The sequence below is a fragment of the Trachemys scripta genome, chromosome 1 (genome assembly GCF_013100865.1).
Source record: "Trachemys scripta elegans isolate TJP31775 chromosome 1, CAS_Tse_1.0, whole genome shotgun sequence".
NCBI lineage: Eukaryota > Metazoa > Chordata > Testudines > Emydidae > Trachemys > Trachemys scripta.
The window spans coordinates 194,654,268-194,678,701 of NC_048298.1; the positions used below are offsets into that span (position 1 = coordinate 194,654,268).

General features: G+C 41.5%; 1 protein-coding gene across 8 annotated transcripts in view; it reads right to left on the reverse strand.

Moving 5' to 3' along the window:
* KDM6A (lysine demethylase 6A) overlaps positions 1–24,434 on the reverse strand; it is a 306,138-nt gene that overhangs the window by 12,910 nt on the left and 268,794 nt on the right. For 5 of the 8 annotated variants that reach the window (XM_034753936.1, XM_034753925.1, XM_034753963.1 and 2 more), the window contains 10 exons: positions 22,519–22,648; positions 20,974–21,079; positions 19,995–20,200; positions 18,197–18,355; positions 17,382–17,446; positions 17,228–17,302; positions 5,967–6,115; positions 4,738–4,852; positions 2,461–2,648; positions 1,048–1,189 (listed from right to left, as the gene is read on the reverse strand). In XM_034753936.1, coding sequence (XP_034609827.1) covers positions 1,048–1,189; positions 2,461–2,648; positions 4,738–4,852; positions 5,967–6,115; positions 17,228–17,302; positions 17,382–17,446; positions 18,197–18,355; positions 19,995–20,200; positions 20,974–21,079; positions 22,519–22,648 — 1,335 coding nt within the window. The remainder of the gene's footprint in view (positions 1–1,047; positions 1,190–2,460; positions 2,649–4,737; positions 4,853–5,966; positions 6,116–17,227; positions 17,303–17,381; positions 17,447–18,196; positions 18,356–19,994; positions 20,201–20,973; positions 21,080–22,518; positions 22,649–24,434) is intronic. The other 3 variants (XM_034753952.1, XM_034753982.1, XM_034753974.1) reach the window with 1 other exon arrangement.

Here is a 24,434-nt window from a genome sequence, read left to right on the forward strand (position 1 = left end):
GGGGGGGGCTGTCAGGGGATGGGGAGTGATTGGATGGGGCGTGGGAGTCCCAGGGGTCTGTCTGGGGGTGGGGGTGTGGATAAGGGTTGGGGCAGTCAGGGGAGAAGAGGCAGGGAGGCTTAGATAGGGGGTGGAGTCCTGGGGGGCAGTTGGGGCAGGGGTCCCAGGAGGGGGCAGTCAGGGGACAAGGAACAGGGGGAGGGTTGGGGGTTCTGGGGGGGCGGGAAGTGGGAGGGGCAGGGGCGGGGCTCCTCCCATCCTCTTTTTTGCTTGCTGAAATATGGTAACCCTAATTTAATCAGCTGCAGAACTCTTCAAATGAAAGGGGGGGGGGGAAGAGAGGCTTTTCAAACCCTGCCTCCTTGCTTGTCAAGGTGTTTTCCCTGCCACTCTTGGTGATAGGCTATAAATCAGTTAAATGTGAGTACTGGAAATGAACAAGTAAATTTACTATTAAAATATTTAGTTTAACTTTAAAAATAATTAAACATGCTCACCCTGAGTCTGAAGTTTACTGACAGTAGAAGGCCCAATCTTTCAACTTGTTGTTCTATATAGGCAGACCCTTGTGCTCGTGAAGGGCCCCATCAGAGTCAACAGAGGTCTGTCTGCATACAAGTTGCAAGATTGAAACCTAAAATATTTTTGAAAAAACTCTGGAGTTCACAGTTACGATAAAAATCTCAGGAAATCTAGGCCTAAAAGTTACATTGAATACCTAGGTTTCAGAGTAACAGCCGTGTTAGTCTGTATCCGCAAAAAGTGGGCTGTAGTCCACGAAAGCTTATGCTCTCATTGAATACCTAATTCACCACATCAAAACAGCATTCATTTCATGTAATGCTAAACACAAAATGGATTTCACTAGGAAGATATTATTTATTCTGTAAATAAAAAAGATCACCCTTGTTTTTTAAGTGGCGTTCTAATTCACAATCTTTTCAAATTAAATGTGACTTCGTTTCATTCTGTTTTAACAACGGTCAAAATAAGAACAGTCAACTGTCAAAATGGAAATGGATATAAAAATTTTTAAAATACACTTACTTGATCATTTCAAAAAGCTTTGGATCTGAGACCTTTATATTTCGCGCCATGTTCCACGAAAGATGAATCATGGGCACTATTGACTTGACGCTCTGCAGTTTATTCCACTCGTACCTTTCCACTGCCAATTTATATTGACAGGCTATAAGAAAAAGTTACAGAAACGTTCAGATAAGCTAATAAAGGATATAAGAAGATCTCTTGGTCATACTCAAAACCTGAATTTTGTAAAATTGGAGAAAACTACATATTGTATGCTATAGTGGTTACCATTACAATTTTTACAGCTTTGAAAGTAAATTTTTACACAATAGTTCCTTATATTTAGAATAATTACAGCATATACAATTCCACAATAACAACTTGAAAAAGCGTTTTAAAATAAAGTAATGGTTTTTAAAATGGTTTTATTTTAAAAGTAAACAAATATTTTAGAATTAAAAACCTAATTTGCTAGTTTCTGCAGCTGCCTTTGTTCCATCCAATTCTATATTATAATTCTGTCATATTTACAATATGCAATTTCTAGACAGATTACACAATATAGAGAGGTTTGTTGTGGTATGTTATGCATGTTAAATTTATGCTAAGCAATATAAGGAGTGTCTTGTTGCAAAACGTATGTTGCTGCTCAGGGAATGCCAGTCAATTCAAGTGATCTTGGAATGATACTGTTTATAGCACTAAACCAAAATAAAGTTTGTCGTGTGCATTACTATGTAAGAAAATCGCTATTTTTGGAGGTAACTACTGGTCCTCTTTTGTCTGCTGTGTTTCCTCAAATTATCTAAGATTATCTTTCTATTTTTCTGCTTATACCAGGTTGAACCCTAATGACTTTACATAATTTTCTTGTAGCTGTAGGTTTGAAACATCTAGCCAAATGTTTGTATTGGTTTTAAACTGAAAGACTGTACTTAAAGCTAATATTCCTGGAGCTTTTTAAAAACTCAAGAATTTTATACTGGTTTATAATAGCCTGTAATTATTAAAAATAGGAGAGCTTGTGGGTCTTAAAAAAACTAACCAGATGGATAGTCCCCCGCAACCTTTTTCCTAGATGTATGAATAGGATGAGGAGAGGAGAAATGGAGTGCAAGGTAGAGTGAGTTCACCTAATCATTTCCTTTCTCTGTTTGACTTTACACCAACATTTATAGTTGCGACTGTTGTGAGGTTTAGTCTAAATAAATCGTGAAAGGACTGTGATGCTTGTGTTTTCAGCCTTCCTTCAGAGGAAAAAATTTCAGGTTTTAACATTATATAGTTTGTGCTGAAACAGTTTCAAGAGACTATATAATTTTTATCTAGTAAAATATGGTCACTTAATACAAAAAGCCCAAGAGAGTTGGGATGCATGTGGTACAATATGAACAAATTATCTATGTCACCATACATATTATTTCACCATACCTGTAAGAGGGCCAACATTCCAAGCAATGTTGTTGCACCAGCCAATAGCCTGAACCCAGTGAACAGTGCCAGCATTTATCCACACCAAATCTCCAGGTCTCTGAATAAACCTATAAACTGGGACATTGGCTTCATACAAGTCTTCCAGGTTAGGCCACCAAGAGCCCATTAAGAAATTCATATTATTTCTGAAACAATAGGAAAAAAACAGTCTTCCACATTTCCCAAAAGATAAATTAAGGGTATATGCCTACTAACAAATAAAGTTAAGTTAATCAAAATACTTGCATACAGTGATCACTATTGCAAATACTTCCAACTAGTGATTAATGACTCAGGAAATGGTAAAAAATAAAAAAAACAACCCCAATGTTTTCTTCTCCAAGTGGCTGATTTGAATCCAGTGTAGGGTCATTATGTCCTGAATCTGTATGTAGCAATTTGGCTGCATGTGCGAAATGAGCAGATGGCCTCCATTTATTGTCCAGGGTTTTGGCTACACTATTTTTTCTTAATATTTCCCAGTATTGCTATCACTAATACAACTCCATTGGTAGTCGCAATCAACATAATATTAGTGTAGAATGACTACTATCATTTTAACCACTATGTCATCTATCCCCGCTCAGAGCAGGTCTGCACAACATGGTGTTCAAAATGCCAGTACTTGCTGCTGCCTTTTCTACTCTAGCACTCCAATATTGCTACCACAATTGGATGGTAGCAACGGTGGGAAATTTTAGGAAAGAAGTCTAGATTAGACAAGGCATAGTGACTAGTGAACACATCTTCAACATGACCACCACCACTAGCTCTCTTCTTATCAGTTTCAGTAAAGAGGCCAAGGTTTTAGTTGCTATGGTGACTGAATTAATTATCCAACCCACCAATTCAACAGTACAATCTATATGCTAACTGCTATATAATAATTGTACTGTTAATTATAAAATGCAGTCAGAGCAGCTGACGAGTTCTGGCTCATATACATTTCTTCTAGTGAATAAATACATATGATCTATTAGTCATCAATAATTTAATCACTAACTGCTTTTTTTTTTTTTATCCTCTTCCACATCTCACTTGAAACTGTTCATGAAGGCTGTCTTTAGACTTTTTCTTCATATATTTTAAATGCAAGGGCTGATCTGAGCTGGGCATGTCCCTTTTATCTGTTCTCTTTGATCCCTTGGGCCTGTCAGGCTGCTCTTAAGCCTGACGCCACGTTATTTGTGAGATGGTAAGGCCCAGGACTGCGCTGTATTATCTTCAGTGATTCAGGCTCTCTCAAATTCTTTGAACTACTTCGACTTTTCGCCTTCCACCTTTTGATTTCCTCTAGCAGTTTCAGAATAGTCTGACTCTAGTTCCAAGCTGTTTGTCATGTTGGTGACATTTTTTCTGTTGTTGTCAGTGGCACAGATTTGTGCGGTCTTTGAAAAGAATGTATCACTATCATACAATCAAATAATGAACACATAAGAAAACCCAAATGTAGTTTAAAAGTTTGCTAATTTGCAGAATCAACACAACATGGATTTATTTTCATTGTTGATTGTGAGACACTATGACCATTAAAAAAAAACAAACTGCAAAAACACTTGCATGTACACAAAATACTCAGTTGAGTAACTGAGCAGATTAATCATGTATGGGAGCAATAAATATTTCCCTGTCGTCCTTCTAATGTACCTTAAAACGGATATGGAAAGACCACCATTTGAGTAAGAGTGCTAGTTAGTATTCATGTACATAAGAAAAAATCCAAGAGAGTGGTAGCAATTATTATATGAAGGGTTTTGTAAGGTGGAAATTGGATTGAGGTCTTAAAATATATCTGAAGCCACTACAGCCATCTGGGAGTAATAACTTCTGAGCCCTCCTGATATGGTCTCAATTTGAACCTTGGACTTGCATGTCAAAGTCTCCATATCCATTACAAACCGCCGATGTAATCTATGCTCCCTCCCCGACCACCTTTATTTTTTTCTTTTTAAAAGTCCTGAAATAAATCTAAGTTAAGTACTGACTGTCGGGGGCAAACTATTCTGAGGTAACTGAGATAATCATAAAGTTGGCTGTTTTTTGCATATTGTCATCTATTTGATTAAAATGCTGAGTAAGATCTAGTTTTTTCCTTTATACTTTAACAGACTTTTCTGATTCATCAGAAATATTACCTTCACCTCCTCATTGACAGCATGCGTGAGGTGTTTCTGCATCTGTCAGGTACACATACAGAAGCCCTCAAAACATCTGAGGACAGCATATGAAACTTACTTTTCACAGAAGTCATTCAGGACACCCCAATAGCTTTCAGGAACAACAAACCATTCACAGTCACCTGGACCAATATTTATGTTTACCGAACAGAAGTTGTTATTTTCTTGGTGACCTGAAATTCATGAGAAAAACTGTTATTTTCACAGTGATGATACTTTTGTTTTGACAGCACTGTGAACACGTAAAGTACTATGTAAGCACTAATTATTATTAAGGTAAATTATATCACAGCTTAATTATATATGTACATAATGCCTAGCACCACAGCATTTGAGTATCTATCCATTTTTTTTTAAAATACACAATTAAAACACTGTTGCTTAGGATATGTATTAGTGACAACACAGTTTTGCATTGATTGATTTATGGATGACTAAAAGTTATCAATTTCTCTAATCTTTGATGTGCATAATGCTTTGTGGCTCCCCTCTTGTAGATCTTAAGAGCTCTGCTAGACCTAAACTTCAGTCAAAAACAATTATTATATTTATTTTGGGGGCATCTGGAAGCCCAAAGCAAGATTGGGGCCCCACTGTTTTAGGTACATAGTAAGAAATAATTCCTGCCCCAAAGAGCTTTCAATCTATATAGACAAAACAGACTAAAGTAGTGTTACTTCCATTTTACTGATGGGAAACTGAGGCACAGATACACTAAGGGACTTGCAGAAGGTCACATATGAAGCCAAAGGCAGAGCCAGGAACTGAACTAAGATCTCCTAAATCCTAGTTCAATGTCTTAATCACAAAACTATCTATCACTGAAGGATATTTTTTACCTTCGGGTGACAAGAGTTTAAATTAAACAAGGTTTAGCTCTTAAAGGTTTAATTATAAACTGTCATTCTAGGAACTTACAAGCTCTGCTGGAAAAGCTTACAGAAGCTTGAAAGATGCGCAAACGAAGTAAGTCAATCATGTCTAATTTTTCTTAAAGAAACAGGCAATTAAATGCAAAAGGTTAGAAATAATGAACATTTAAGGTTGTGAAAATAAATGCACTTAAAAGTTAGGAAATTTCAGATGTTAATGTTAGTTCTCGTGTAACTGTCACTTTGCATATGCAGCATGAAGCATTTTCTAATTTCTTGTTAAACTCATACTCTAATATACTCTTTTGTTATAGTTATGCACATTATAAACTATATAGGATCTACAATGTGACCAGGTTAACACCTTCTTGACTTTATTGCTTGATTTTTTTCCATGGAAAGTATCTGTACTTACCTGGTGTCCTACTCCCTGGAACCTTCATGTACAACTGGACTGTGTTCATTCCCAGGACTGTATGACCAACATGGCTTAGAAGATTTCCTGCTGACACCACACGTACAAAAGCAGGAAGTTTTGTCAGTTCATGGAGCTGCAACTTCCACCTGCAGTAAAACAGCAAATCAACAACTGTGAATCCCTAAAGTTCATGGGATACTTTGGGAATTATATTAACAGCATTTTATAAAACTGTTAACATATAGGTTACAGGAACAGAAACTGTTACTGTGCGTTTTCATGTTTCCTGAACAACATGAAACTTCATACACAATTTAATGTCTCAGTCTAGAATTATACCAATTCATATGTCAATTTAATGCTAATGTTAAATTGAAATCCAAGTCTTAATTGTAGAACTGTCCATTCTGATCTAAGTTTTCAGAAAATTACATTTCAGAATTGTACACCTAGCTTACACTGATTGTGCATGTAACTGTGGTAACTGCATACATATTAGGTGTGAAATTGAGTGCACATACTTCTGAAAACTTAGGTCTCAGAGTCCAAAGATCCCTAACTTTAAGTTTGGAAACGTCACAAAAATTCCTGCTATTCTTTAAACTTGAAATTTCAGCACACACATCATGTAAAACCTCTATACATTAAACTGCAAACAATCCCCAATTAAAAAAAAAATCCCACTACGAATTCCCACCAGTCAACATCAATATATAAAAGTGGAATTCCATCCTTATTCTTCCCTCCTGCTCCGATTACACTGCTCTACAGCTAAAATGCTTCTGAAATAAATGTAGTCAAACTTTACTAATTCTGGGTCACTGAGAACGAAAATGATGCTTAAAATTGTTGATTGGCTCTAGTTTTCAAGATATACTATTGGGTCAGTATATACGACCCTTGACTTGGGAATGGCGGAGAATAAGTGAGTTATAAAGGGAAGGGATCTCAATTTAAACCAGAAATGACTAAAATACATCTTTGACTGGATCTATGAATAAATCTATGACTGGGTTTGGACAGTACTTGCTTTTTAGGCAAAACAATGAATGATGCAATCTGAAGCTGGTATTGCGTCATACATGATATGAATTGCATCATGTTATTCCTAGAAGTCATGGATGATGCTATCATAACGAAGCTTACATCACTCTGCTGAACAAATTGCCCTATATCAGCTCTAGAAATCATACAGTGTCGTGCTCTCTTATTTGTCAGTGTTTGATTTTGCAAAGGGACACATTTCTGTTTAGCCAAAGTGAGCAGAGATGCCTCGTACTTGTGTGAACAGTGCAGATAACTTCTGCTATGTTTGTGGTGAAGTGACTTTTGCATCACAAAAGCGCAGTATAACCACTATGGTTAAGAAAGCCTATCACCTTTATTTTGGCTGCAAAATTGGAGATCAGGACAAGAGGTGGGCCCCACACATATGCTGCAACACTTGTGCAACAAATCTTCGCCAGTGGTTGAACAGGAAAAGGAAATCTATGCCTTTTGCAGTGCCAACGATTTGGAGAGAGCCAACAGATCATCCCAGCCATTGTTACTTCTGCATGGTGCCTCCAGTTGGGAAAGGTGTGTCAAAGAAGAAAAGTGGACTGTGCATTATCCAAACATTCCATTAGCTATACGCCCAGTACCCCACGGAGAAGGACTGCCGGTTCCTGATACACCAGAATCATTTTCACTTGAGTCAGATGAGGAAGAGGAAGAGGATGAAATTTCTGGTCCTGAACCATCAATGTCACAGGACCCACATTTTCTCCCATCCTCCTCTGAACCACACCTCATAACACAAGGTGAGCTGAATGACCTTGTCAGGGATTTGGAACTATCCAAGAGTAAGGCAGAGCTGTTGGGCTCCAGACTACAGCAGTGGAATCTCCTGGCAGGTGATGTTAGTGTTTCCATGTTCCATGACCGTCAAAAGGATCTTGTCCCATTCTTCTTCATAGAAGGTGATCTTGTAGTCTGCAACAAGATCGTTCATGATCCAGATGAGTGGAGACTGTTCATTGATTCATCGAAGACGAGTCTTAAAGCTGTTTTACTGCATAATGGCAATGTTTTGCCATCAATTCCAGTTGGTCATGCAGTCCATATGAAGGAAACCTATGACAACATGAAACAACTTTTGAGGTGCATAAACTAAGACCAACAACAGTGGCAGCTATGTGGCGATTTCAAGGTTGTTGCTCTCTTGTTGGTTGGTCTGCAGACTGGATACACAAAGTACTGCTGTTTTCTCTGCGAATGGGATAGTTATACAAGGGATTCCCACTACATCAAGAAAGATTGGCCACTCCGACAGTCATTGGAGCCTGGGAGGAAAAGTGTTCAGCATCCACCACTTGTTGAATCAAGGAAGATTTTGTTACCACCCTTACACATCAAGCTGGGTCTGATGAAGAACTTTGTCAAGGCCATTGACAAAACACAAGCAGCTTTCAAGTACCTCCGTGGAAAATTTCCAAGGTTAAGTGAAGCTAAGATAAAGGAAGGTGTCTTTGTTGGTCCTCAGATTCGTGAACTTCTTCGAGATGATGCATTTGACCATGCACTGCGTGGCAAGGAAAAGACGGCATGGAAAGCCTTCCAGTTAGTGGCAATACATTTTTTCGGAAACAACAAGGCAGACAACTACAGGTTGTTAGTGGAAAACCTCCTCAAGGCATACAAAAGCCTTGGTTGCAACATGTCACTAAAGATAAATTTTTTGCACTCTCATCTAGATTTTTTTCCACCGAACTGCGAAGCAGTGAGCGACGAGCATGGCGAGCGATTTCACCAGGACATTGCAACAATGGAGAAACGCTATCAGGGCAAATGGAGCCCATCAATGCTTGCAGACTATTGCTGGATAGTGACAAGGGATGCTCCATTTAATGAATACAAGAGACAAGCCAAGAAGCGCCGAGTAGACACTGAATAGGACTAAACTATGTACATAATAGTTTTTTGCCTTTTGTTTCATAATAAATTTTATTTATATAACCCTTATGTAACATTTTAAAAATCAGCAAAAACAGGACAGGTGAAATATTACCATGTAAAGCAACCATAAACACATGAAAAGATCTAGGTTTACAATTTATGATTAAAACTCTACTATCTACACAATATACATAGACATAAAATGTAAAAACTTAAATATCTTAGAAACAGTAGCCAATCAGTTGTTTTGTCATATTTGAATTCAGCACATTAAAATACATAATAAATAGCACATTTATCTCTGAAGCAGAAGACTTCTCAAAAATTGTAGACCAGTGTTACTGCAAGAATTTGTTTACTAATGAGATAAGGATGGCTGTGGTGGTGAAAAAAGACAGTTACCTTTTCCGTAACGGGTTTTCTTCAAGATGTGTTGCTCATGTCTATTCCACAATAGGTGTGCGTGCTCGCCACGTGCACCGGTGCCGGAAGTTTTTCCCCCAGCAGTACCCGTAGGGGAGCGCCCCAGCAACCCCTGGAGTGGCACCTCCATTATGTGGTATAAGGGGCGCTGCGCACTCCCCCCACCCTCAGTTCCTTCTTGCCAGACAACTCCGGCAGAGGGGAAGGAGGGAGGGATGTGGAATAGACAAGAACAACACATCTCGAAGAGCACCAGTTACGGAAAAGGTAACTGTCTTTTCTTCTTCGAGTGATTGTTCATGTGTATTCCACGGTAGGTGATTCCAAGCTATATATGTTTGAGGTGGGAAGGAGTTCACAAACTCTCGGGACGGAGAATGGCCCTTCCGAACCCGGCGTCCTCCCTGGTCTGCGAGGTGAACGAGTGAACTGAAGACCACGTGGCAGCCCTACAAATGTCCTGAATGGGGACATGGGCCAAAAAGGCAGCCGACAAGGCCTGCACCCGAGTCGAGTACGCCTTCACAATTGGTGGTATTCCTGCCAGGTCATAACAGGTACGGATGCACAAGGTGATCCAGTTGGAGATCGGCTGAGTGGAGATCAGCCAACCTTTTATGCGCTCGGCCGAGGTGATGAACAATTGCGAGGATTTTCTGAATCGCTACGATCAACTTAGGATTGAATAAGGACTGGGAATGGCTGGGCCATTACAAACATTGAATCTATCTCCCCTTATAAATATTCTCACACTTCTTATCAAACTGTCTGTACTGGGCTATCTTGATTATCACTTCAAAAGTTTTTTTTCACTTACTTAATTGGCCTCTCAGAGTTGGTAAGACAACTCCCACCTGTTCATGCTCTCTGTATGTGTGTATATATATCTCCTCAATGTATGTTCCATTCTATATGCATCCGAAGAAGTGGGCTGTAGCCCACGAAAGCTTATGCTCTAATAAATTTGTTAGTCTCTAAGGTGCCACAAGTACTCCTGTTCTTTTTTCTTGAATTGCTTAGTCTGCTCCAGGTGGAAAGCCAGAGCCCATCTCACATCCAGGGTCTGGAGGCAGCGCTTCTCACTGGACGTATGGGGCTTGGGGCAGAGGACCAGCAGAAAAATGTCCTGACCCATGTGATAGGCGGAGACCACCTTTGAGCGGAACGAAGGGTGTGGGAGGAGCAGGACCTTATCGTTATGAAACACCGTGTACGGGGGCTCGGAGGTCAGGGCCCTGAGTTCCAAGACCCGCCTAGCCGACGTGATCGCAAACCAGGGAGGTTTGACCAGGAACACGTGGCTAGTGGCTCAAATGGGGGCCCCATGAGATGGGCCAACACCAGGTTTAGATCCCACTGCAGGACTGGGGGCCTAACATACAGGAAGAGGTGATCCAACCCCTTAAGGAATTGGCCAGTCATAGCATGGGAGAATACCGTGTGGCCTTGCACCGGCGGATGGAAGGCCGATATGGCTGCCAGCTGCACCTTGACTGACTAGGGCACCAGGCCCTGGGCTCGAAGGTGAAGGAGGTAGTCCAGAATATGCTGGATCGGAGCGGCCACTGGGGAAATGCCCTTCTCGTCTGCCCATCTGGAAAACCTAGACCACTTTTCCAAGTAGGCTCAGCGCGTGGAGGGCCACCTGCTTTCTAGGACATGCTGAACCCCTTCCAAGCTCGTACTTTCCTCCCTATCTAACCATTGAGCAGCCACGCCGTGAGGTGGAGTGCCGCTAAGTTGGGGTGGAGGAGGCAGCCCTGGTCCTCAGAGAGGAAGTCCAGGCGGGACGGCCCCGTGAGGGTCCCGTACCAATGCTGCCTGGGCCATGCCGGGGCAATCAGAAGGACCAGGGACCTTGCTGATCAGCAGGAACAGGGGAAAGGCATAGAGAAACTGACTTAACCAGGACAGGAGGAAGGCATCGGAGATAGCGCCCCGTCCCAGCTCCCGCGGGACAGAACCCGGGCAGCGTCGGATCTGCCAAGTCGCGAACAGGTCCACCTGGGGAGTTCCCCATACTTGGAAAAGTCTGTGTGCCACCTTTGGGCAGAGAGACCACTCATGCTGAGAGAAGTCCCTGCTCAAGCGATCTGCCCATGCATTCCAGGCGCCCAGCAGATGGAAGGCCCGTAGGCAGATGTCATGGGCTATACAAAAGTCCCACACTCTGAGGGCTTTGCGGCAGAGGATCGGCCCCGCCTTGCCTGTTGATGTAGAACATCGAGGCCGTGAGGACCCTGACCATCCGACTCTCCAAGTACGAGCAGAAGGCCATGCACGCCAACCATACCGCTCTGAGTTCCTTGACGTTTATGTGGAGGGTCAGATCCAGAGCCAACCACAGATCTTGGGTCTGAACGTTCCCGACATGGGCCCCCCATCCCAGGCCCGACCCGTCGGACACCAGTTCCAGTGACGGGGCCCTGCCCCGATCAGGACCCCTTGGAGCATGTTTCTCGGGGAGGACCACCACCGTAGGGAGATTATCACTGGCTCGGGTACTGTGATAACTTTGTCCATCCTGTCCCTGGCCAGGGAGAACTCCGAGGCCAACCAGAGATGGAGGGGCCTCATCCTGAGTCTGGCGTGATGGACCACATACGTGCATGCCAACATGTGACCCAAGAGCTGGAGGCACGCTCTGACTGTTGTCACCAGAAACCTTGTGACCGTGTCAATGAGCTCCTTCAGGGTCTCGAACCCGTCCGGTGGGAGGGAGGCTCTGGCCAACGAGGCATGCAGGACTGCCCCAATAAACACTATGCGTTGTACTGGAATTAACGTGGACCTGGTGTCGTTTACCAACAGGCCCAAAGTGGTGCACGTGGACAGAAGGAGCGCCACATGATCCCGCACCTGCGACCAGGAGCTGCCCTTGACCAACCTGTCATCCAGATAGGGGAAGATCTGGACCCCCCAGCACCTGAGGTAGGCCGTCACCACCGACATACATTTCGTTAATACTCTGTGGGCAGTGGACAAGCCAAACGAGAGGACCATAAATTGGTAGTGTTCCTGTCCCACAGTGAAACAGCGGAAGCGTCTGTGCCCCTCGAATATCTGAATGTGGAAGTATGCGTCCTGCAGATCGAGGGCGACATACCAGGCCCCGGGATCCAGGGAGGGGATGATGGAGGCCAGGAAGACCATGTGGAACTTGAGCTTCACTATGTACTGGTTCAGGCCTCGCAGGTCCAAGATGAGCCTGAGCCCCCCTTTGGCCTTCGGGATAAGGAAATAGTGGAAGTAGTACCACTTGCCTTAAAACTCCCCCGGTACTGCTTCCACCAATCTTAAGAGCAGGAGCCACCGTACCTCCTGTCTGAGCCGGGAGATAGTTTGACGACCCATCAGTCCGAGATCAGCCGCGACCACTCCCGGAGGACACACAACCGAATGGAGAAGGGAAGCTTTATTGGGGGTGGATCCCTGTTGAGAACTGGCAGGGCACCCCGAGGCATCCCATCAAAACCGCCTTTTCCCCACTTGCTTGCCCTTGCAGGACCGAGGCTGGGGAGCAGGCCGAGAATGCCTCTGTGGGCACCTCTTATAGTCCCACGATTTCTTATAAGCGGTCTTGTATTTTGACTGGCTGGCCTGATCAGGAGTCTGCTGCAGCTTGAACTAAGGGCAGGGAGCCCCCTAGATTGAACTCATACCGGCCCAGGAGAGCCTGGTGGTTCGCCACCCGTAACTGGAAGCTCAAGAATGAATAAATTTTTCTTCCAAATGAGTCCAGCCTCCTTGAATCTTTATTTTTCGGGGTAGGGGCTGGTTGGCCCTGCCGTTCCCTGTGGTTGACTGACTCAACCACCAAGGAGTTAGGAGCAGGGTGGGTGTATAAGTATTCATGCCCCATGGCAGGTACAAAATACTTGCGTTCTGCTCTCTTAGAGATGGAGGCCAATGAGGCTGCGGTTTGCCACAGGGCATTTGAAATTTTCACCACTCCTTCATGGAGAGGCAAAAGCACCCTGCCCGGTGCCAAGGAGGACAATACATTAAACAGGGAGTTCGAGGGCTCCTCCATCTCCTTTGCTTGGAGGTGGAGGCTTGATGCCATCCTTTTTAAGAGTTCTTGGTGGGCCCTAAAGTCTTCCTGTGGGATGGAAGGAGGAGGGGCCATAATCGCCTCATCCGGGGAGGGTGAGGAGGCCGGCGCAGTACTTTGGGTGTCCACCGGCACCGGAGGGTCCACCACCTGGTCGGTCTCTGGACACAGTGCCGAGGATGTATGTCCCACCGACTCGTTCCTCGGAGATCTGGAGAGGGAGGCTGAAGGTCCTTCTGAGGCTCGGGCCACCAAGCGAGCCTCCACCGGGGGCTGCGTCAGGGGCCACGGTGCCCACTGGTACCATTGAGCCAGCCACGGTGTCTGGTGGCACAGCACCTGCTGTGGCACCGGCAGAGCTGGCTGTTCGGCGTGGCTGGCCTGGCCCATCGATGGACGACTACGAAGGAAGGCCGGGCTGACATATGACCTGCCGCTGTCTCTGGACCGGAAGGAGCGGCAGTGCCGGGAGCGATGCCAACCACGGGACCACGATCCCGACGTGGAGGACCAGTACTGTCAGTAACAGCTGCTCCGCGATCGGCTCCAGCGGGTGGACCCATGATGGCGAGATGCCAGCGATCGACGTCTGGGCTGCGGAGGCAGTGCCGTGGCAGGGTCCTGGAGTGGGATGATGAACGTGAATGACATCAACGTTCGTGCTCTGACGGGCTTCGACAGCCCCTCCGAGACGAGGACCTTTGGCAACATCTGCCTTGGTCCCGTTGGCGTTTGCTCCTTGAGGTGGGGCGGTGCCAAGAGTCTTGGTCAGATGGAACCGAACCAGACAGCCCGTGGGCGTGAAGGGCGATCCACGTGGACTTTGCCCTGAACAGTCGCTGGGTGGCGAACGGCGTCAGGAATGTTCCCTTGATCGAGACTGGTACCGAGCCAGGGCGACTGCGGAGATCCCAGTGGTGACTTGCCTCTGGAGCGCAGGGCTGACATCGGTGGTGCTCCTGGTACTGGCGTGGACATAATGTCCCAGGCCACCTTCAGGGCCTCCGGTGTGGAGGGCATCCAGACATCCGGAGAGGCTACTCCGCTCGATTTGAGTCGGAGGCCTAGAGGCCAGTGAGGATCGAGGACTGCCTGACATGGGTCTAGCCTCTGTCCCGGGTTTACTCCAGTGCCGTGGCGAAGAAGGAGAGTGGTGCCGACTAGTCGATGGCACCGAAGGATTGCCGCGCACCGACATCTTGGTGACCGGGGGCCAACTTGGAGCAGCTCTCCGGAGCCGGGGTCAGGGCCGACTCCATCAAAATAGCCCGGTGCCTAATGTTCCTTTCTCTCTTGGTCCAAGGCTTAAACGACTTGCAAATCTTGCAGCGATCGCTGAGAGATGGATTTCCCCCAAACAGTGTAGGCAGTCCGCGTGCGGACCACTCAGTGGCATAGATTGCCTACAAGTGTTGCACAGCTTACAACCTGGGGCACGGGGCATACCCTGGCCCAGTCGCTCTAGCTCAACTAAACTAACTAACTAACTAACTACAGGTACCATACACTGAGCGAACAAGCAGTTTTGGGGACGACCCACAGCGAAACTGGAGCAGAGCAGTTCCAAAGCACCTTCACTAGCGGCTTTGGGTGGGGGGAGCGCGCAGCGCCTCTTAAACCGCGCCATGGAGGCACCTCTCCAGAGGTCGCTGGGGCACTCGTCTATGGGTACTGCTACTTCCGGCACTGGTGCACATGGCAAGCACGTACACCTATTGTGAAATACACATGAGCAATCACTCGAAGAAGAGGAGGGAGGCTATGGATCAGGATGAATTTCCTGGAAAGGAGTAATTCCAGTGGGAGTGGGAGGGAGGAATGAAGAAAAGGTGGCATATAGGTGATTGGAAGAGGAATGCAAAAGTAGAGCCCAAGTGGTGAACATTAAGCTTATGAGAAAAAATGGGAGGATACAATGATGGGCATGAAGGGTGGATACATCACACACAAACCTATGTTTAAAAAATATTAAGGTTGCAAAATCAAGCACTCAGAAGTTAGGAAATGTCAAATGAGACAGAGTCCTGTGGAAATAATAGTATGTGATCATGATATACAGTCTTTGCACATATGCACAAGGGGACTATGTTTCTTAACTTATGAGTGCATGTTTTGTGCATGTAGTTTTCTAGGTTTTTAAAAAAGCACACCAAAAAAAAAAAAAATCCATCGTATGGCATTGTACTGACACTCCTGTGGTTAATCAGTAGGGTTGGAACTTTTAGATCCACTATACAGACCTCTGCCACTTGGGCTAATGGAGTAACTGGTGGGCAACAGTACGTTGTTATCCTCTGTGGGGGATGAGACACTTTGCCAATGGGTTTGACAGATATTTGCTGGCAGCAGAGGAATGGTGAGACTCAGGGATCTCGAGTTCTATTCCAGGCTCTGGAGAGGAGTATGCTTTGGTGCACACAGAATCTTTGGCTCATTTCCCCAAAATTTGACTACTACTAATCTGTTCCCTCCATCATGCACTGTCTCAGTCCTGCCTCTTCTATACCCCTGGTTCCTTGTCCCAGTCCCAGGGCAGGTCTACACTACGAGGCTAAGTTGATCTAAGTTACGCAACTCCAGCTACGTGAATAACTGTAGCTGGAGTCCGCGTATGTTAGGGGGACTTATTTCGGTGTCTACACCATGCTGGGTCGATGGGAGAAACTCTCCCATTGACTTACCTTATGCATCTCGTTCCGGTGGAGTACTGGAGACCAGTGATTGGTGGTCGATTTAGCGGGTCTTCACTTGACCCGCTAAATTGACCCCGCAATGGATCGATCGCGACATGTCGATTCCCTGGTAAGTGGAGACAAGCCCCCAGTCTCCAATTCTCAAAACTTTCGTTTCAGTCCCAGTCCCCTTTCCCAGTGAATACTAGTCTCTCTCTCTCTCTCTAGGGTCACTAGCTTAGTACCAATCAGCATTATACTAAGAGACAATGGAAGCAAACTACATTCTTTTCTCTTGAAATGCACAGTCTCTTAAAATACAAGCCTCCCATCAGAACTCTTTGCTAAGAAAAGAGTTAGGAGAGAAGATGAAGTCTTTTGGAAGTGCATTTTTAAAGTCTTAATGCATACTGTGTGAAATCCTTGGGAACAAACAAGATGAGAGAACAAAAGACTGGAATTTACTTATATACACAGAATGACACGGACTAGGAGATATGTAAAGGGATGTTTTGTATAGGAAGGGTGTGTTCTGGTGCTATATACACTGTTTGTCTTCCTCTCAATTATGCTACTGTGATTGTGAGTTGTAACTAAGGAAAGTATACTGAGAAGCCTAGAGGCCTTATGATAAAATCCTAAGTTTCCTTCAAGCTCTCTCTAGGAAAAACATGCAGCTCAGCCTTTAAAAACACTTTCAGGCTCACATCATGAATTTGTTTCTGTTTATTATAGAACTTTTGCAACTGGCATCTACCTGCCTCAAAACACCAAGAATTTAACTGTATAAGCATTTGGTTTCAATTAATTTAGGGGTTGGGAATTCTAACACTTTGCAAAGATATGTGTTTCCTATATGGCAATATGGTGCTGCTGCTGTGTTATCAGAAAAACACATATTTCTTTTAAACTGCTGAAGCAACTGTTATGTAGCCAATGATAAGATAAGCAACTCTAAGATTAACTGGGAGCCAAATCCAAATAAATATCAGAAAATGATAGGGATAAAGTATGCATAGTTTTATTAAATACAAAAAAAAAGTAAAATAAGCTACAGGAACCTAGATGTGAGGAAATAAAATAGGAAAAACTCTAGATAAATAATAAAGGTGGGCATGTTGGCTCAACTTTGTTTATAACTATAAAAGCTGACAAATTGCAGGGAGACTCACTTTTTGTCATCCGACAGATCAATGTTGGTCCCAAACTTGATTGTTTTGAAAGGTCCTCTTCTTCTCCTACCAGAGCTGTAAAAATTATGAAAACATATCAAGTATATCCCTTGGAACAGAAACTATAGAAGTATATTATTTATACCTAACTCACTTATCAGAAGATGTGGATTCATTATCTGAGTGGTCCTTGTGGTGACTCTTTTTCTCATTTTCCTCCTGCAAAACAAAAACGTGACATTTCCTATCACTTTATCACATAGTATTAATAGATTTAATCTCAAATCAAATAAAATATGAAAACCTTTGCATCTATAATTTTTATATGGACAATTTTTAGAGCCGGTCCAAAGGTTGCTTTGAAGATTAGAGGGAAATTGGGGATAAGAATGAGATAGGAATAGTGTTTTTGTTGACTTCCATAAAAGAGGAAAAGGAACATTGTGTTATGATCATTTTAACATGTACATGTATATTTTACATTTCTTTGCTACTAGTAACTTGTTAAGAGACAGAAAAAATCTGATTTGAAAATACTGCAGTCATTTATGCAATTTTTTTCATGCAAAAGTTAATGACAATAGAGGCTTTCTGGCTGACCTCTCGTAACATGCCAGTTCATGTGCATTATCAAACATTCGCTGCTCTGGAAGCCTATATGCATTCTTTTCCTTCTATTTCTTAAAGTTTTGATACAGCTACACTCTGACAAACTTAAGAGTTGAGAACGTTAACATATTAGCTCTATATTTTAAAATTTATTGAAAGCAAATTATGCACACACTTTTACATTTGCTTCCCTTCTTCCCTACTGACAGAAATATTAGTTTGGCCCAGCACCCCATCTCAAATACTTTGCATATTTCTAGATTCTTCCTCTGACAATAACCAGGGCTCGAGCCACACACCTCCCCAACCCCACTCTCTGCATAAGGTTCTGCCCCATCCTCTGACCCCTTTCTAGCTTACCTTATGGCCCTGAGAACCAGTGGGGCTTAAGGCTTCTGGTAGCCCCCACCTTCCAACAGCGTTGGAATGATCTGGAAGAATACAATCCTCGCTCACTTCCCCAAACAGCAGCCGGAAATCTTCAGTGGATATCCCATTTCCCCAATCACCATTGCAGATCTAGAAAAATCCCATTTGTGTCCCTGATCAGCCCAATCCAAGTGCCATCAAAATCCCCCAATGTACCCCCTCCAGAATGTCCTTGATTCCTTCTCCTGCTTCTCTCACAGCCCATGATTAGTCCTCTCCACTTTCTTGCAACTACAAATCCAGACTTGGATCTCCTACCACATATTACTGCTTCTAATTCATCAGTGCTAGAACTAGGGATGCTACCGCACCCCCTGGCTTGAAGTGGTTTCCATTCATTTACAGTTTTGTTCAATAGCTCTCAGCACTCCCACTATACAAATTGTTGCAACACGCCTGTTCTAATCTGCTCACAAAGTTCTTGTTTCTCCTGTCTGCAGGGCAAGTTCTAACTTAAAAGTTCTCCTGTCCTTCTCACCTCACCCAGCCCACCACCACTTCCCTTGTGATTACAGTGAAAATACCGGTCCTCGGCCCTCTGCTACTGCTGCTTCCCAACCTCTTCTAAGACAGAGCTGGTCAGAAATACCTTGCACTCTTTGCTCTATTTAGCTTAGTATTTTCATGTATCTAGGATCACATCTGTGTGGAGCTTTCAGGAGTTCCCAAGTTAATTCCAAGGATGTACTCACCACTAGAATTTGGGGCCACAAAAACTAGAAAACTTTTTTTTGTTTTTTTAATATTAGATAAGGTTAGCAAAAAATTATTAAAAAAAACATGAACACTTCACTTTAGTATTGAAACAATGTTTTTATAAAAAGAAAATATTAATTTTAGAACCAGAGGCCTTCCCAAATATAGGGGCAATTACATAACAGTAAACACAGAATGCCATTACATAATATCAGATATAGAAAGCATTAACAGACATATTTCTGAAACTATAACATTATTTCTACTGTATCAAATACTTGAGTTGAAGGAAAACAGTGCGTGTTGGCTTCTAAAAAGCAGCACAGAAACATTATATCATCATACACTGAATAAACAAATTTTATTTCGAAGTACTTTTCAGTTGGAAATTGAGAAATAGTATGTAAAAATATTTTTGTGAAGTTTTTTTTTTTATTTAAGTTTTAAATGCATTTTTAAAATTTCAACAACTTTTAAATCTGAGTTTACATACTACTATATCTCACAGGGGTTCTCACACTGGGGGTCGGGACCCCCCAGGGGGTTGTGAGGTTATTACATGGGGGGGTCGCGAGCTGTCAGCCTCCACCCTAAACCCCGCTTTGCATCCACCATTTATAATGGTGTTAAATATATTAAAAAGTGTTTTTAATTTATAAAGGGGGTCGCACTCAGAGGCTTGCTACGTGAAAGGGGTCACCAGTACAAAAGTTTGAGAACTACTGATATATCAGTTTAAGTTAACAGTTTTAAATGAATGTGAAAGTGATAACTAATAGTCTTACACTAAAGAAACTAAAGGGGTTTGTGCGTAACACCTTATAGTCTATTTGCTCATCCATTCACAGGGAATTTATGTGCTTAGCTGTGCATTGAACATTAATGGGAATCCCCTTCTTCCCAATACCAACTGATGGAAAGGACTCCTTAAAAATAAAAAAAAAAATCATATGATCATGTTTTAAGTTGTTACTGAGGACAAGTTGTTTGCAGAATTACTGTGTTCTTTATAAAATAGTTAAGATGTACTTACCCTTAATGACTCCTGGAATGAGGAGGCCTGGTACTGTGCATATTTAGCTATTGTAGTATGAGATCTACTGCTTTCGCAACGCCAGATTTTCTTTGTTCCAGTGGGGTCCCAGTTTTCATCTGCTGGTTGAAGTAATTGTGTCCTCACTTCTACTATGTGTTCATTATTTGCTTCCACTAATGTTTTAGTAGAGAAGAGTCCTAGATCTAAAGAACATTAATACAGTTCATAAATAATAGTTCAGTATAATGAAAAGGTTAAATTATAATTGGAAAGGTAGAGATTAATATATTTAAAGAAACTAAAGGTATCTGAAGCGCAACATTTGATATTTTACTTGAAAAGGAAATATGTAATTTTTCAGATATGATAAACACAATCCAGTTTATTTAGGTTTCACATTAAATATTGATGTAGTAAAAAGCCTTCCCCACATATGATTGTAAAAGCCTAGAAGAGACTACACTGCCTAAATAGTAGCAGATATGACTACATCTACTATTTCTGAAAATATGTATTTCGGACAAATCCTGGCCTCTACAAAAAATACTTCTATTAAATAATAAGCATACCTAGCAAATACAAAAATTTTAATCCATAGATCTCAAAATGCTTTACCAATGCAGGTGAATTGTTATCCTCCATTTTACAGAAGGAAAACTAAGGCACAAAACAATGTGGGCCAAGAGTTTCAAAGATAGAAGCCTCATGTTAGGTTTTGAAATAGATGGTTAGGCACCTGCTTGACTAAAGTCAATGGAAGCCGTTGGATGCTAAGTTCTTTTAAAGTACCACAGAAATACTGCTTAGTTTGCAGACTACATATTACTCTAATTCCTTGTTATACAAACATGAATATATTAAGGAAATAAAACTGTGAACACTTCAGAGATTTCCCAACACTTTCTAAAGGAATGTATGTATGTAGGAAAGAAAAGTCTACTCTGTCTTTTTTTTTTTTGGTATAAAACAAACTTACCTAATTTAAGAGCTCCAGCAAGGCCACGGATTACAGTAACAGGATTGTTTGGATTTGTACAAAATTGATGTAAAGGTGGAAAGAAAGCATCACGTTTATTTTCCAACTGCAAATTACAAAGGAGTATTAGGTCTCAGGGGAAGTTAGTCTTTTCATTAGTAAAATAACAAATAATAAAACAGGAGGAGATCAGGAATGCTATCCATTTTCATGTACACTAGTGAATTAGCATTTATATCACACAATATTTTCTCATTAAATACTGGTTTCACTCCTTTTGAAATTAAATTACTTATTATAATTTACTCCCTTGTAGAAATTCTATCCAGACTACTTTGGTGCAAGACTTTTCTAAGCTCAATTTTGCTGCAGTTTATTTCTGTACATGACAATAGATCCAAAAATCTAGTAACATGTATTCTCTACAGCATCTCTTCATTATTTTTACCTCAGCAGAGCTCCTTCCTTAATTTCTTGTTCCTCCCCAAAGAACATACCTAATTTCTATAATATGTATTTTAATAACTAAGATTCATAGAATTATTTTTGTCCTCTACTGTACAATCTCCAAGTCTATCAAATTCTTTTTTAGAATAAGATAATACTGTCTTGTTAGACTATTTTCAAAAGTTATAAAATAATCCTTTAGATAATGTTCAAAGGAAACTGCCTAACTAAAACAGAAATGTCATCTACATTATCTCTACCATTAAGTAGAACAATTGATTTTAGTCAGTTTTTAAAAAAATGCTTAATTACTACATTGTTAGTTGCATCTAATTTTGCTCACATTGCCAAACTTTCAACATTTTGCCTCTAGGGGTCAGTATAGGTCATGTCTCCAGAGCAAACGTCAGTTTCACTGTGTGGATAAAAACTATGGAGATGCTGTAAGAGCCTAAGTTACTCCTCCATGACCAAGGAACTTAGCTTTACACAGTATTTGGGACATTGCTCGATTCTGATGTCAGAATATACTGCCATACCAGAAAGTAGGCATGAGTAAGGAAATCTCTCATGAAAGCTTTTCACACCTCAGGTTCTTCCTTATATTAATCTTTTGCTACAATATTGCTATTGCAAATTTAATTGATTTTCTTTGCTGTATTTTGATATTGACAGGAGAGTTCCATTTAGTTATCTGCTCATATAACCATTTGAGTAATACTATGCAAATGCATCTTAAAATATTTTATAAACGCATTTAAATTATTACTGAGAGTTGTGTCTCATGAATTGTCTGACTTTTTAAATCACTACTTGAAGTACTAAAAATTTAAAAAGCATTCCTAATGTGTTTTCATTTCAATTTAGCAATCACACTGGAATTCTCAGTTTGAATCACTTACAATATTTTTCTTTTTAAATAGATCATAAGATTCTCTTTGGGTTCAAAATTCTGCCTTTTCATATGTTGCATCCCTGTAGGTAAAATTTAGCTCTGAATAAGATACCTTGTTTCAATACTTATCTAAATTAAAAAGCTAGCTATATAGTTACAAAAAGCCCTAACCAATTTATTCCTGCCAGTCGGTTGATACTTACATAAATACTAGGTGTAGGTGGATTCAACTTGTCCTTTGGCAAGGGAGGGTATGGTGGAGGCGGTGGTCGTGGAGGTGGACATTTATCCAATAAAATGCTACTGTTAGATAAGCCATTTTTACCCAGATTCCTAAAAAGGAAAGAGAGCTGTTTGTGTGAACATTTGATTAAAAAAATTACAAGTATATTTACTGAATACGTGCTAGTTACACGTTGTGTACAACAGAAAATATGAATGATGTACAAGGGTAAACCACAATTACGGGCTAAGTGGAACCTCCAGGATATATCTTAATCAAGGATTCTCATTATTTAGTAAGATGAAATTATTTTAAATTATTCTCACTATTCCCCTCTCCCCAAATTTACAAAAACACCACCGTTAGTTAAAAAAATAACTAATCTCAAAATAAAGAAAATAATCTGAATTATAATTAACATAGCAAATAGTTTTTAACTTGAAGTACAGTAGAACCTTATTAATTGGCACTGACTACCAGGTGATCCATTCATAGCAGTGAGGAACAAAAAACACTTTTCAGATCAAGTCTATCTGGTAACAGAGGACATAGCATTATTAAATTGGTAATACACAGAATCTCTCACAGAATTTCATACAAAAGGTTGTTACAGTCACAAACTGAAAATTTGCACATCACCCAGTAAGAACACATACAATTAAAAAACTACCATGCTGTAATGTACTTTATTTACTTATTTTGACGAGTTTAATTTTATACTTGTACTTCACAGTATACTAGCATATACGTATTGTAGAATAATTTGTTAAAGTCACCCTGCAGCACTCAACTTCTAAATCTTTCTTGTGAAGCACAATAAGACTAAATTACTGTGCCTGAAGATTAGTGAAGTGAGAATTAACGAAGATATACTGCATTTTTTTTGTCTAGGAGTGTGACTATACGGTTACTTTCAAGTACAAAATTAATAATCCTTTTCCCCCAAACAAAGATGAGATTTTATATGCATATAAACATATGGGGCTTATGTGGCACAGTATCATCTTAAATTATTTAGTCTTATCTAACCTGCAAGGATAAATGTACAAAACATTATTTATTTTAAAAGAAGAGTGTGATGTCAAGAGGACCTACTTGGAGTACTGAAATATTCTCAATATCTAATTGACATGGCCCTCTTTCAGACTAGAAATAGTCACAAAATCTTTCCCAACAAATGATCAGTACAAATAACCCTCTGTCACACACTATTGTTCAATACAAGAGTACAGGTAAGAACTCTGAGAAAGGGCACCATCAAAATTCATCATGTTGTAGTCTAACTCTGATGTATGAAAAGTTACACATGTAGCTCTGCATAAGAGTTAAGGATATGTGATCAAATGTTAGTGAATACCAATCATTGTTCTGCATGTATTTTACTTGCTAAACTAATTTGATACTAGATCAGTTTCTGATGTAGTAAATTCAGAAATTAATTGGAATGACTGCAGAACAGTGGAATCAAACCCAAACAAAACAACCCTGTGCTGATGCAATGCAGTGTTTGAAATTTTATACTCCTAAGGAGAAGAAATTCAAAATTATTACTCCCATGGCTACTATAATTTTGCTTCCCATAGCACATATAGTTCTGCAGTTGGTATTATTGCATATTATTATTTGTAATGTGATACATCACCTAGGAACCTACCCCACTGCGCTAACTGCCATAAAAACACAGAACAAAAAGACAGTCCCTGCCTCGAAGAGCTTACATACAGTACCAATTTTAATGCCTTAATGTGTCATGTTCACTTTGCCTATTATAGTTGCTGCACAAGGCCCTGACTCAGCACAGCACTTACACATGTGCTTAAATCCATCAGAAAAGCACGTGCTTAAATGTGTTGCTCAATTGGGACTTAAAATACCAAACAATGTTGCAGTTGTACT